Genomic DNA, 14,041 nt, shown 5'->3' with positions numbered 1-14,041 from the left:
TACGTTTATCTTAAAAGAAAAGTTAGTGAGAGAGATCATTTAAACAAAGTGAAGCCATTTGCAGAGCTGCTGGATTTTAATTACTGGTCAAAGCAACCTTACAATGCTAGCATTCATGCTAGTTGACCGATACCTATTGACTGTATAATACCAAAGAAGTCTGAGTAAAAGAAGAAGTGTCTCGTTTTTTTCCTCTCATTCGTTTATTTTTCAGTCGACCATGTTGTGTTAGTGTGTTCGTGTGTGTGTCTTTTTACTAGTGAGTAAATGGCTCCGCCTCATTCACAAAGCGACAGAGGAGGAGGAAGAAGGAAGGAGGAAAAAGTGAGACGCACCTCTCAATCCTGGCAGGAGGGACAGAAGAAGAAGAAGAGGAGGAGGAGGAGCAGGATATTGTTTACGCGCCATTTAAGTCAACAACGGGACACATTCCAAGCGGCATTGAAGCGCCACCAGCGCCGGTGGAAATCGGGATTAAGTTTGTGTTGACATTCCTCAAAAGGTGGATTATGATCCAAATCCGAGCCGATTTGAAATGCATGTAGCCTGCGATGCTGCTTCCGGATACGACACCTTCACCGACTCTCAGCATCCAACAGGAGGTAGGAATTTAGTTGGTATACTAAGATTCGTGAACAAATGTACTAACGTGCAGTGTTGTGGTTTTTCATGGGAGTTTCCCCCCCACCGTGTCGAAATGCGGGAGGAGATTCCCTGACTACTATGTGTTGAATTTACTTTGCGAGTTGTTGCAAGTGGGATTAAAACACAAGCACACACAAGTAAAAGTTCACCATATCGAAACTAATCAGCGAAGCAAGATAACACATTAAACTATATATGATTATCCATTCATTTCTGATGGGTGTGAGTGGGCAACTCATAGCATTCTTGGTTTTATTGTTGAATTGGAGGCTCCACTAAAAGAATGCTTCAAGGAGGGAGGCTGTGCTATTGTCTGGACACTGGAGGGGTGGAGATTGAGGCCGCATGCAGATGTGCTGCTGGCAAAGGACATCTGCTCTCCCCTTCAGGGCATTTTCTCAAGGCAGCTGGAATTAAGTGTGTACTTTCACATGGGAAAGTCCAAATGTACAAGTTGTTTTTTTTCTTGAGGTGATCATAGGCAGACAATGAGTTTGTTTCAGACTAACCTGTGCAGATGACAGGAACCTCCTCTAAAGTGTCCCCGACATGCTGTATAAACAATTCACAGGTCAAATTCATCATGCATTATATTTGAGGAAAAAGGATTTAATATAACACTTTCCTAATAAATTTAATAATAATTTAAAATATATATTATATAATTATATATTAATTATTATATTAAATGAAAATGCACGTTAATACGACGCACATAAAGGTAACTTCCATTTTTTAAAAAACGTTATAAAGTTGTATGGACTTACAATCCGCTAGCTTGTTGTTTGTTGTTGTCTTCGAAAATTATACTTGGGTGACGCCGCTTCAAGTGTTCGTTCATAGCCGACGTGCTACCGTGGTATGCGAGCTCAGCTTAGCAAAGAGTACACACAGTGGCACCCTCCATATTTTCCTTGAAATAATTCCAGGCTCTGGCTATTCTGGTCCGCTTTTTTGACTTTATGCCACTTTCACGTGTCACCAATTCTGCCCTTTTTGGTAATTGGCGGTGTTTTCAACTCCTCGCCGTAGTGAAGAGTGAACCGGCGATTCACTTGGCTCGTTGTCGTCGGTTCGTCCGATTTCCTCCTCAGGAAGGCGGAGGCGTGCATAAAAAAACCGAGAGGCGTGGATGCCTCTTTATGAATACTTTTATTAACCAAGACAAAAACGTGGGGGATGCCAACTCCACGCTACCCGCGCACTTTCCCAACTCACCGATCTCGCTCCCTCTCTCTCGCTCGCCCACTTTCTTCCTCTTTGCTCAATCTGACAATGCTGGCCACATTGACATAACAGCGGCCCCCTTGGGGGTGCCAGTAACAACCGCTTGCATCGCGAGCGCCCGCCATTCTAAACTTTATCCGCATGTAATTTTTTTTTTAACCCGTCATTACCGACGGTATGTTTTGCCCATCGATGTATTTACGTCATCAATGACGTCGACTAGTTGGGACAGCTCTAGTGCCAATCACTCACAGATTTTCGCTTTTAATGGCAGGGCTGGATCCCAATCATGGGTAACATTACAAACCACACCAGTCAAAAATTATAATCAATCTGAAATAATGTCCCGTATTTTATATTTAAAAATGGCTCGCACTCTCTGCTGTCATCATTCACAGGGATTTCCCATCCGTCTTCAGTCCAGTTTGTAGCACTGATCCCTCCCTTCATCTGCCGTCCTCGACTCCGCTGGGGGTAAACTTCCTCTCGTGTCCCCCCAGGTTCCCTCGTGTTCTATAATGAATGCTATAAACACAATACACTCCGGATCACCATGGATGTGTTGGTTCCTGTCATGCCTTTTGATGTATCAGTGGAAGGAAAATACCAGGAGAAAATGCTAAATCAAGGCGTTCTTTATTGACAAGCATACTGTTGAATGGCTCTTGATTAATTAACTGGCTGTGAAATAACCCCCTTAGTTCTTCACTCAATCTTACCGTTTAGGATCATTTATGTGTTGGAACAGTTAGAGGTAGGTCTACATTTAAAAAGCAAGTCCAAGCCGAGTTTGGTTCTAAGTCAGCGAAAGTTTTCTGTCTCTATGTTTGCTATTTAATTGGCTGGTAACCAGTTCCAGGTATAGTCAAGTCAGCTGGGACATGTTCCAGCTCCCACTGACAATGAACAAGATAAGTGGTATTGAAAATTGATACATGATCCTTGAATGAATGGATTCATTGTTACTCTTGATACAGACTCAGAATTCTGTTGCTGATGAAATTTAAGATTGCTCATATTTGTATATTGAAAAAGAAAAGAGTTCATTTTATCTTCACAAGATCTTTAATTCTCTTAATGAACAGGAGATGACGACACAAAATTCAGGAATAAAATGAAATCAATAATCTCTTAAGCTATACATTTATTAAGAAAATGACTATTCAAAAGCTGGTATACTAGACTCACCGCTGTTCCAGCAATTGAGTCTGGCGACCGCCTGGCAGATCAAATTCCGAGGTTGGAGCAAGCCACAGCAAACAGACAGCGTAGTGGACCAATCAGCGACGGGCAGACGTGACGTTGTTAAAGTGACAAGTAATTAGCGTGAGCGGAGAATGGAGATGTTTATTCAACATGGCTAGTGCGAGCCATGTTGACTGTTGTCAATTACTTGTTTTGATGTGTTTTTGGTAATTTAAAACTGGTGTTACCGCGGATTGGGACATATTCTCGGCTCTCCCGTTCGCCATCTGCGTTGTTGTAGAGACGACTTTCGGCGCGCAAGAGTGACGTTACTTGTTAAGAACACATCACGCAAATAAACGAATCAGATTGGACGATTGATTTCGTACTTGTTCGAGAGGCCGTTAATGGGCTAGGTCCCAGACTATTTCTCACAGTGTTTGAAAAATACAGGGAGAATAGTCTGGCGGTGCCAGGCAAGGCCCGCCAGGACTGATTCCAATAGAGCTGTGGTCCCCAACCACCAGGACTGGCATCGATCAGTGGCGCATATGCTACCGGGCCACACAGGACACATAAATAATTTATTAACGACCAAATATTGGCTGGTTCCTGTTGACACACCAATATGCCTGTCAACTCTATTATACTAGTCTGAGTAGAGATATGTGGGTATCGCCCTCTAGTGGTGGCCGTAGTGACTGGGGTGTTTACACACCTCAGTAGCAGTCCAGCATCAGTCAATGTAAACAGCTGCCTGCTGCTGGCTGTGTGCTGCGGGCGGCACACCTCAGCAATGGCGGACAGGGTACCTCCGGTCGTTTTGCTCGGATTAGTCAATAGATCTAATAATACAATTGGATAGGTTGTCATCATAGAAATCAATTGGAGTTAGAACCTATTGTTATACAGTATATCTATGTGTGCTTGTCCTTGATGATGACGTAGCCGCATCAGATTTGTTCCTGGAAATAATAAGCCCACACGCTAGCGAAGATGACTGAAAAACAGACGGCTTTGGACAGTTTTATATGGGGAAAAGGCCACCAGACGAGTCAGAAGAAGAGCCTACGCTAAGTCCACTCTGCATAATATGTGGCCAAACATTAGCAAATGAGGCAATGAAGCCTTCAAAGCTGCTTCAGCACATAGAGGCTAAGCACCCTGGAATAATGGATAAGCCTTTGGAATTTTTAAAACAAAAAAACGACTAACCACTTTGCCGTCACTCGGGTCATTTTGGTCAAAAAAAAAAACGTCTCTCATCCGGTATCTCCTCCCGCCTGTGCCTTTTAGTCCGTCCGGCCACCAAATTAGCACTCGCGCCAGGTCTCTGTCTGACCGTGGTTCTCGATGAGTTGAACCGGAGATGATTGGCGGCGGCGGCTACATTTGTACCGGATATCTGCCCGCCCCGGCCGGCTCGCCTCGGCCTGGCTCTGCCCCGGAAGGAGGCGCGCGCCTCGCGTCCCGCCACGCCATGGGGGAAAACTCAAGAAAATGGGGTGTTCGCCGTAGGTCCCGCTGTTGGGGAACCGGGCTCGGCCGGCCTGCCCGCCCCGCTTAGGGGTGAGGCGGCAGCGGTCTGCTGGACCGGCCAGAGCGGCGGGCTCTATCGGAAGACGGCTACTTGTCTACTATCGGTCTCTTGCCGGTGTTTAGCCTTAGATGGAGTTTACCATCCGCTTTGGGCTGCATTACCAAACAACCCGACTCCGGGAAGGCCGCAGCGTCTCTCCATCGTCACAAGCCCCGTAGTTTAGATTACTTTATGTGTGTTTACATTAGCTTTAGCATTTGCTCTAGCAGCAGCCTCGTATTTGTTCCAAAAATCTTTGTGATGCAGCTTTAAATGGCTGGTCGGGTTAGTGGTGTTGAATGAGGGCGCTTTTTTTCCCCCTCATGGAACTTCTGCAGTGCATGTTCTGTAGATGGCGAGAGCGTCGTTTTTTTTTTTCCACATACGGTTAAATCCAGCCACGCTGGTGACAGAGCCGCCATGATCTCCAACTGCCTCTGTTGTGTAAGTCCGCCTCCTCAACCCCTCCTCCCTCAGGGGCTTCAGAGGGGGGAGAGGTTGAGGAGGCGGCGGTGCTGAATTGGACAAAACTGCTTCGATTGCGCACATTTGGGGGTTAGATCAAGTATATAATTATCAGATTGCATTATCGGTTGATTTTTTTTTGAAAATCTAGTTTATCTGTGTGACGTCATAATTGCCATTATCGACCAATAATTATCTGTAACCGATATTATCGTGCATCTTTACTGTCAATCATTGTTAACTTTAAGTACCAAACGCCAGCTGCACTGGTGACCGAGAAACAGTTTGGTTGCACCGCCTAACAGGAGGGAGGCTATGAGGCTGTGGCGCTGTACGAGCATGAAGCAGAAAAACATACATTTAAAAAAAAAAAAGAAAAACCTGATCCTTTTCACCCTATTTCAATCTTCTGAAAAATAGTGCGATCGACCTGATTTCTGATCACGTGATCGGATCGCGGACATCCTTTATTTGTATTATGCAGTATAATCCAAGCTTGCTGTATATAAAAGGGATCCAGGATCTGCACACTTGCTGTTTTCATGAAGTAAAACAAAAGTTTACATGTAAAAAAAAAAACAATTGCACGTTCTGCGATGTATTGTGCACACGCACATTGCGACGGCGATATTCAAACGATACATTGTGCCGATCTAATGTTAACACTTAAATTGCTCACAAAAAAATGAAATTTTACTAGGTGTTTTCTCCTTTGCTTCTCAACAGAAGAAGCTGAGAGCTGCATTCTTAGCCAAATGAAGTTGGAAGGACAATATAGAAATGAATATATCAAGTAAAATGAACAAATGTATGAGAGTAAATATCTCAACATTCCCCAGTGTCAAGAGTAAATACTGTAATCTCCACTAATGATTGGATGTTTGTTTGTTACCACATAACTCAACAAGTTGACACCAGATTGTCACGATCCATAGACAAATGATTAACTTTTAACCATAACTGTAGGAAAGCCCCATTGTGAGTGTGAGTGCTTCAGTTCAGTCGCTGCTGCACTGGCCCTTCGGGGAGAGTGACGCGCGCACGGGTGACTTTCTCTCCTCCCTTCATTGGCGCGTGCGAGTGACTCTTTTTTTCCTCCTTTCAATGCGTGCAGTTCGTTCCTAAATCTGCCGTCCTGTTTGTTGCCTTCCGGGTGTTGTGCGTGGATGAAAAAGGTGGGTTTGGAGTAGAACTGTACTTTGGAATTGTTTGAACACCTTTGGCAAATGATTTGCCTGTTTGTGGTCCGTTGCGTTGTTAGCCGCCACGAGCTAACCGCTAGCTTCCGAGCGCTAGCCGCCGCGCTAGCCGCTTAGCGCTGGTGCTAATCGTTGGCCCTTTTGGCTACATTCTGAAGGTTGATAGTTTGTTGTTGCCAATTCAGTTATCTAAATTGTTAAGTTAATTTCCTGCTCAGTTGGTATGCTCATTATTGTGCATGATTAGCAGTGTATTTCATTTATATTATGTTTAATGTTTTCCTGTTAATTTAGCTATAGGTTTATACAGTATGTGTTTATATATTGTATTAGTGACATGTTACATGGTTGTCCTGTGTTTGCAGAAAACCGCAACACAACATAAAACAATACAACAAATAAATCAAATCCTGAACTGTTGATCCGCTGATTCTCTGGCCGGAGTCGCACCTCCATAGCGTCGCCGGCTTTACACCTCACACCCAAAGAGAGGGATTCCCAGTAAAATTAGACCTCTTTTTCATGGTCCTTCGAGCCGGATAAAGCCACTATAAGACGCTATGGAACCAACAGAGCGTGATCACCTTCCTGCACCCCAGCCTTCATCCCAGAACGCTACAGAGGATCATGTCCGTCCTCAGCGAGAGCGACACCTACCCCGCTATCTAAGTGACTTCATGATGAACGATGAACCTCAACAACCAGATGAACCTCTAATTGATCTAGTCCCCCCATCTCCACAGCGGGCTAGCGAATCGAGGACCACATCCGTGAGGAGCAAGTACACGTCACGAGCTTCATCTCAAAGCAGCGGGAGGTCACGCCACTCCTCATCACGGACTGCCTCCGAAGTTGGTCCAGGTTCCCACCGCAACTCTCTGCGCTCAGTTGCCGGCATCTGTCTCCAAAACGCTCTATCACCAGTTCAGGAAGCGATACTAACAGAGAACATCCAACGCTTGGAGCTTGAGGAGCTGCAGTCACAGATCAAGGAGGAAAACAATGCTGACTTGGAGTGCCAACGCCTAAACACTCAAGCCAGGGAAGCCCAACGCCTACAGCAAGAAACACAAGAGGCACGCGAAGCCATCGCTAAGCGTATGGACAGGCAGCGGCGACTCAAGAGGAAAGAGAAAGAGCTACAGGTAGCTAAGATAGTTACCTCATTACTTCAAAAGCCAGAGAAGGAAGGATCCAGTGGCGATGAAACATCACATAAAGACTGCCAATCTTCACCGGCTGCGGTTAACAACCTAACTGAAGGCGGTGCAGGCATAACCTCTTATCATCCTGCTCCTCTACCACAATCTTCGCGACTGCCTCATCAAGCTATCATGGGGCCCTCACTCCAGCTGGCCTACTCCGAGCCTCCTCTTGCACCACAGAGCACGCCGCTTCCATCAGCTCAGCCAGCACAGCACTACCCGAGGGCTGAACCTGTCATCAACCCTCGTGATATGAACACGCTACAACAGGTGGCTCACCCTGCTGTAACCTCCACTTCGGTGCACCCGCACCCCGTCACACCAGCTCAAGCTGGGCTCCCCATTCAATCACACCAAGCCTCTGCAGTTCCAACTGGTACTTATGGTCCACAGCAGTCTTCTACAGGACTCAAGACCGGATCACATTTCACCACCAGTTCAACTCTCCCGCACCAGCACATGAACTCGTTGGTCCAACCTGCGGTTCCCGTTCCTTCACGAGGCCCAGCTTATTCAGCACCAGAGACATTAAGTAACACTCTATATGGGGTTCCACCACCAATTCTACCTGTATTTGAACGTGACCGAGAGAGTGACTTTGCCCTTCTCAAGATGGCTCTGGACAACCTGATGGGCGGCAGTGGACACCTAACTGAACAATATACGTATCAGGTGCTTCTCAGCCATTTGAAACTGCCCAGCGCTTTACACCTAGCTAAGGCCTATATGTACGACCCCCAGCCTTACACGACGGCCTTGCATGCTTTACAAGACAAATATGGCCAGCCGCGGCAGCTCGTCCAATCAGAGCTAGGTGCTATCCTCAACTCACCCGCCATCAAGTTCGGCGACGCTGAGGCCTTCGACTCATTTGCCCTCTCCATCCAGTCTCTGGTGGGCATGCTGGGGACACTTGAAGGCCCAAATGGGTTCGAGCTGAGGTGTGGATCCCATGTAGATCGGCTCTTAAGCAAAATGCCTCCCTCTTTCCGAGACAGTTTCATCGAATATTGTCTCAACCGCGGGGTCCTCCGAACAGGGTCCGACCTGACTTACACCCTGCCTGACCTAGCAACCTGGCTCCAGATGAAGTCACAAGCAAAGCGTCTTTCCAGTCGAGCAGCAGCGCTCTACCAGCACGAAACTCATAAGCCAGTCAAGAAAGATCGTGCCCCACAGTATAAGGAGAAGACCACGACCATCTTTCTCAACGCTAGAGAGCCTCCTAACCGATCACCTCCTGCTCATTCAAAGGCCAAGTTCAAATCCAACCCATATTGTCCTTACTGTGACAATAAAGATCATTTCTTAAACAACTGTGAAAACTTCAAGAAGCTGTCCACAGCTGAAGTTGCGAAATGGATCCGAGACGGGAAGCGGTGCTTCAAGTGCGGTCGCAATCACGCTGCCGAGAACTGCAATTTGAAGCGGCCCTGCAAGCTGTGTAAAGAACTACATCTCACTGTTCTGCACGAACCCAGCCAACAGATCCAAACCAGTGTCAACATGGTGACCACACCCACTGTGAGAGTCTACCTCGACAGGCCCAACCGTTCACAACATGTGATGCTGAAGGTGGTCAAAGTGATTCTTCGGAACGGCGACCGGGCTCTGGAGACTCATGCTGTCCTCGATGATGGCTCAGAAAGAAGCATCATCCTCCCTCAAGCAGTGCAGCAACTGAACCTGCAAGGACAACCTGAAACTCTCTATCTACAAACGATCCAACAGCACGTCGAACAACTCCAGGGCAGTACTGTCTCATTTGATATCTCTCCTTTGTGCAGGCCTTCCCAGAAGTTTCGGATCCATCACGCCTTCACCGCTAAAGGGCTCAACCTTGCCGAACACTCCTATCCAGTGGCCGCACTCCAGCAAAGGTATGAGCACCTCAGAGGACTGTCTTTACCGCCAATAGATCAGGTGCACCCCATGCTTCTGATAGGCTCAGATATGCCACACCTCTTGGTTCCCACAAAGCCAGTCCGTGCAGGTCCACCGGGTGGTCCAGTTGGAGTCTGCACCCAGCTAGGTTGGTCACTCCAAGGTCCAACCACACTTGTCCAACCTACATCAACTGTGCAGTGTCTTCATATTTCTGCCGCATCCCCTGCCACAGAACTCTTCAAGCACGTCGAGCTCCTATGGCAAGTTGATACGCTCCCTTATAGTAACCCAAGAGCAGCTACCCGCTCCAAGCAAGATCAGCAAGCTATGGTCATGCTTCAAACACACACCACCAGAGTCGATGTTGATGGAGTCCTGCGGTATGCCACCCCGTTACTAAGACGAGCCAATGCTACTCCGCTTCGTGCACCAATGGAAGCGGTGTTGCCCTGCCTTCGCAGCATCGAGAGGAAGCTTGCCAAAGACCCGAAGAGAGCAGAAGTTTACTGCAAAGAGATATGGAAACTGGAGAAGGCTGGCTACGTTGCACAAGTATCACCAGAAGAAGCTGAGCAGACTGATGAGTCGTGGTACATCCCTCACCTTATGGTCAACCACAATGGAAAAGACAGGATCGTCTTTAATTGCTCATTCCAACACCAAGGACGTTCGCTGAACGAACTTCTCCTTCCTGGACCCACACTTGGACCTACCCTGCTCGGTGTTCTCATCAGGTTCCGCCAGCATGCCGTGGCAGTCAGCGGAGACGTGAAAGGCATGTTCCACCAGATTCGTTTGCTACCCACCGACAAATCAGTACTGCGCTTCATCTGGAGGAACATGGATAGAGAGCAGGTGCCTCAGATTTATGAATGGCAAGTCCTTCCGTTCGGGACAACGTGTAGTCCCTGCTGCGCTATCTATGCACTCCAGCAGCTCATTCAAGACAGTGCAGAGTTCGAGCCTGGCCTAGCAGAGACAATTGAAGGGTCTTTCTATGTGGACAATTTTCTGCACAGCATGTCTTCCTCTGAAGAGGTCAAGAGATTGATCGACGACCTCCGCCAACACCTTCAGACTGGAGGGTTTGAAGTCCGTCAATGGGCAAGCAACATACCCACCGTGGTCGAGCACCTTCCTCCTGAAGCACGCTCTGAGAGCTGTGAGCTGTGGCTTTCCAAGAGTAGCAATGATCTTCAGGAACCTGCCCTGGGCTTACGTTGGAACTGTCTCAGTGATTCCCTTGGCTACAAACCTCGTCCTATAGCAACATCAGTACCCACACTGAGAAACCTATACCGGATCCTTGCTTGCCAGTATGACCCTCTTGGGTACATCGTTCCATTCACTACTACAGCGAAAGTTCTCATACAAGACCTGTGGAAAGAGGAAATCGGATGGGATGATCCAGTTCGACCTCAAACCCTGCTGGACAGATGGCGCACTTGGGAACAAGAGCTTCCTCACCTCATACATCTAGAGTTCCCCCGACCATATGCTCCACCACATATGGACACATCGACCGTAACACGAGCACTCCATATATTTTGTGATGCATCGGAGCGAGCTTATGGCGCTGTTGCATACATGCGGACTGTGAACGAACAGCAACAAGTCCACGTCTCGTTTGTGCTGGCCAGGTCTCGAGTTTCCCCACGGAAGCAATTGTCCATGCCTCGCTTGGAGTTGAGCGCTGCCCTTGCAGGGGCTCAACTACTTGACGTCCTCCAAAGAGAGCTCACGGTGCCTATTCACCAAACAGTCCTTTGGTCCGACTCCACCACAGTGCTCCACTGGATCAAGTCAGAGTCTTGCAGGTACAAAGTCTTCGTCGGTACACGAGTTGCGGAGATCCAGAACCTAACTGATCCCATCAGCTGGAGATACGTGAACTCCGCAACCAACCCAGCAGATGACATAACGAGAGGTCTAACTCTACGTGAGTTGATGAGTCCGCACCGATGGCATCAAGGTCCAGACTTTCTCCACCAATCAGAGGAATGCTGGCCAACCATGCCTTCTGCTGAATCTGGATCTAATGACATTGAGCTGAAGAAATCTGTCAGAGTTGGGAACATGACAATTCTTCCGGGTCCTCCAGTCCCTGTTATTGAAGATTTCTCCTCATGGAAAGATCTCCTACAGGCCACAGCTAGTTCCCTTCACGGGGCGGCTAATTCCCAAGCCGAAAACCAGCTCTGCGAAGCGACTGATTATATTGCTGCTGAGGCTGCTCTTCTCATCAAAGCACAGCTCGACTCGTTTCCTGACGAGGTCAAGGCCCTCAAGGTAAACCGGCCTCTTCCGTCTGACAGTCACTTGTGTTCTCTGTCGCCAGAGTATGACGAAGTTACAGGTCTTCTGAGAGTTGGCGGTCGATTACGGCGAGCTGGACACTTGGAGATCGATGCAATTCACCCGATTGTTTTGGATCCACACCACCCTGTGACAAAACTGCTAATCCAAGACTATGACAGCACTCTTCTCCACCCCGGACCAGAGCGAGTACTTGCAGAAATGCGACGCAAGTTCTGGATTCTACGTGGGAGGGAAGCAATCCGCAAGCATCAACACTCCTGTCAAGAATGTCAGAGGTGGAGAGCTAAACCTGATGTGCCCAAGATGGCCGACCTCCCATCCTCAAGACTACGGCTGTACAAGCCTCCCTTTTACTCCACAGGCATGGATTGTTTCGGGCCATTCCACATCAAGATAGGCCGACGCCACGAGAAAAGGTGGGGCATCTTGTACAAGTGCATGACTACACGCTGCATTCATCTGGATCTTCACGAGAGCTTGGACTCGGAAGCCTTCTTAATGTCTTTACGTCGTTTCATCTCCCGTCGTGGCACCCCATTTGAGCTGCTTTGTGATAACGGCACTAACTTCGTTGGAGGCGATCGTGAACTGCAGGACGCCTTCACTGCCATGGCACCCCCACTGAAGGAGCAGTTGGCCAAACAACGAATCATATTTCGCTTTAACCCACCTGCAGCACCTCATTTCGGTGGGACTTGAAAGAGGGAGGTGAAATCTGTCAAGACAGCCCTCAAGGTTATTCTGCAGGATCAGACAGTGCCCGAGACTGTGCTCCGTACAGTCCTCATTGAGGTTGAAGGCATCCTGAACGCAAAACCATTAGGTTACCTCTCCTCAGATGTCGCGGACCCAGACCCAATCACTCCAAACATGCTGATCATGGGACGTAGGGATTCGTCCTTACCACAAGCAGTGTATGATTCTACCAACCTCCTTGGCACACGTCGCTGGAAGCATAGTCAACTGCTGGCTGACCATTTTTGGTCCACCTTCATCCGACACTATTTGCCATGTCTTCAAGAAAGACAGAAGTGGAGAAAAGATGGCAAGCAACTATCAGCTGGCCAGGTGGTCCTCATCGTCGACCCGCAACTTCCACGGTCGCTTTGGCCAGTAGGTAAGGTCACTCAGACTCATCCAGGAGTGGATGATCGCATCCGCACTGCGACTGTACAAGTGAAGGACAGACAGTACCTGCGCCCTGTATCCAGGTTGGTGCAGATACCGTGTCTTCCAGATACACAGGACACTGATTAAGCTTTCCTATTAGTGTTCAAAGGTCTAGTTAGACCTCTGGGGGCGGCTGTGTAGGAAAGCCCCATTGTGAGTGTGAGTGCTTCAGTTCAGTCGCTGCTGCACTGGCCCTTCGGGGAGAGTGACGCGCGCACGGGTGACTTTCTCTCCTCCCTTCATTGGCGCGTGCGAGTGACTCTTTTTTTCCTCCTTTCAATGCGTGCAGTTCGTTCCTAAATCTGCCGTCCTGTTTGTTGCCTTCCGGGTGTTGTGCGTGGATGAAAAAGGTGGGTTTGGAGTAGAACTGTACTTTGGAATTGTTTGAACACCTTTGGCAAATGATTTGCCTGTTTGTGGTCCGTTGCGTTGTTAGCCGCCACGAGCTAACCGCTAGCTTCCGAGCGCTAGCCGCCGCGCTAGCCGCTTAGCGCTGGTGCTAATCGTTGGCCCTTTTGGCTACATTCTGAAGGTTGATAGTTTGTTGTTGCCAATTCAGTTATCTAAATTGTTAAGTTAATTTCCTGCTCAGTTGGTATGCTCATTATTGTGCATGATTAGCAGTGTATTTCATTTATATTATGTTTAATGTTTTCCTGTTAATTTAGCTATAGGTTTATACAGTATGTGTTTATATATTGTATTAGTGACATGTTACATGGTTGTCCTGTGTTTGCAGAAAACCGCAACACAACATAAAACAATACAACAAATAAATCAAATCCTGAACTGTTGATCCGCTGATTCTCTGGCCGGAGTCGCACCTCCATAGCGTCGCCGGCTTTACACCTCACACCCAAAGAGAGGGATTCCCAGTAAAATTAGACCTCTTTTTCAATAACCATAATCATGAGTCCTGGTTCTGATCCAAATTTGGATTGTTTGGCCTTGGCAAGGGGCTTTGCTTTTATTTGTAATACTGCAAGTACTGCTGCCATTCATCCAGTTAAGCCTGTTCCAAGTGACACGGACCATTTAACAATGTTCTCAATACTGTAGCAGTGAGAAGAGGATTTTACTGTGAGCTTTGTCGTCTCAATAGCTGTACTGTGAACACTTTTACACCTCTTTGAGCTGCCGTGATATCTTCACATTTCAAG

At 47.7% G+C, this 14,041-nt stretch overlaps 2 protein-coding genes across 4 annotated transcripts in view; both read left to right on the top strand.

The window, feature by feature from the left end:
* The first annotated feature begins 299 nt into the window (after positions 1 to 299).
* ctbp2a (C-terminal binding protein 2a) overlaps positions 300 to 14,041 on the top strand; it is a 146,072-nt gene continuing 132,330 nt past the window's right edge. For all 3 annotated transcript variants that reach the window (XM_057847610.1, XM_057847611.1, XM_057847616.1), the window contains exon 1: positions 300 to 602. In XM_057847610.1, the coding sequence (XP_057703593.1) occupies positions 536 to 602 (67 nt within the window). In that variant the 5' untranslated portion in view covers positions 300 to 535. The remainder of the gene's footprint in view (positions 603 to 14,041) is intronic.
* On the top strand, positions 6,252 to 12,968 carry LOC130923208 (uncharacterized). The gene is made up of 3 exons (XM_057848732.1): positions 6,252 to 6,276; positions 6,666 to 12,399; positions 12,493 to 12,968. The coding sequence occupies exons 2-3, from the start codon at positions 6,861 to 6,863 to the stop codon at positions 12,966 to 12,968; spliced, it is 6,015 nt and encodes a 2,004-aa protein (XP_057704715.1). The 5' UTR covers positions 6,252 to 6,276; positions 6,666 to 6,860.

The sequence above is a fragment of the Corythoichthys intestinalis genome, chromosome 10, assembly GCF_030265065.1.
Source record: "Corythoichthys intestinalis isolate RoL2023-P3 chromosome 10, ASM3026506v1, whole genome shotgun sequence".
In the NCBI taxonomy this organism is placed as follows: Eukaryota; Metazoa; Chordata; class Actinopteri; order Syngnathiformes; family Syngnathidae; genus Corythoichthys; species Corythoichthys intestinalis.
The sequence above is the reverse complement of the archived record's forward strand: the minus strand, read 5'-3'. Positions and strand labels throughout refer to the sequence as shown.

Bases quoted from the DNA above. Each gene is read 5' to 3' on its own strand.
- LOC130923208 (XM_057848732.1), top strand. From the start codon at position 6,861: ATGGAACCAACAGAGCGTGATCACCTTCCTGCACCCCAGCCTTCATCC. The intron at 12,400-12,492 runs GTGGGACTTGAA...TGCTCCGTACAG, and splicing joins ACCTGCAGCACCTCATTTCG to TCCTCATTGAGGTTGAAGGC.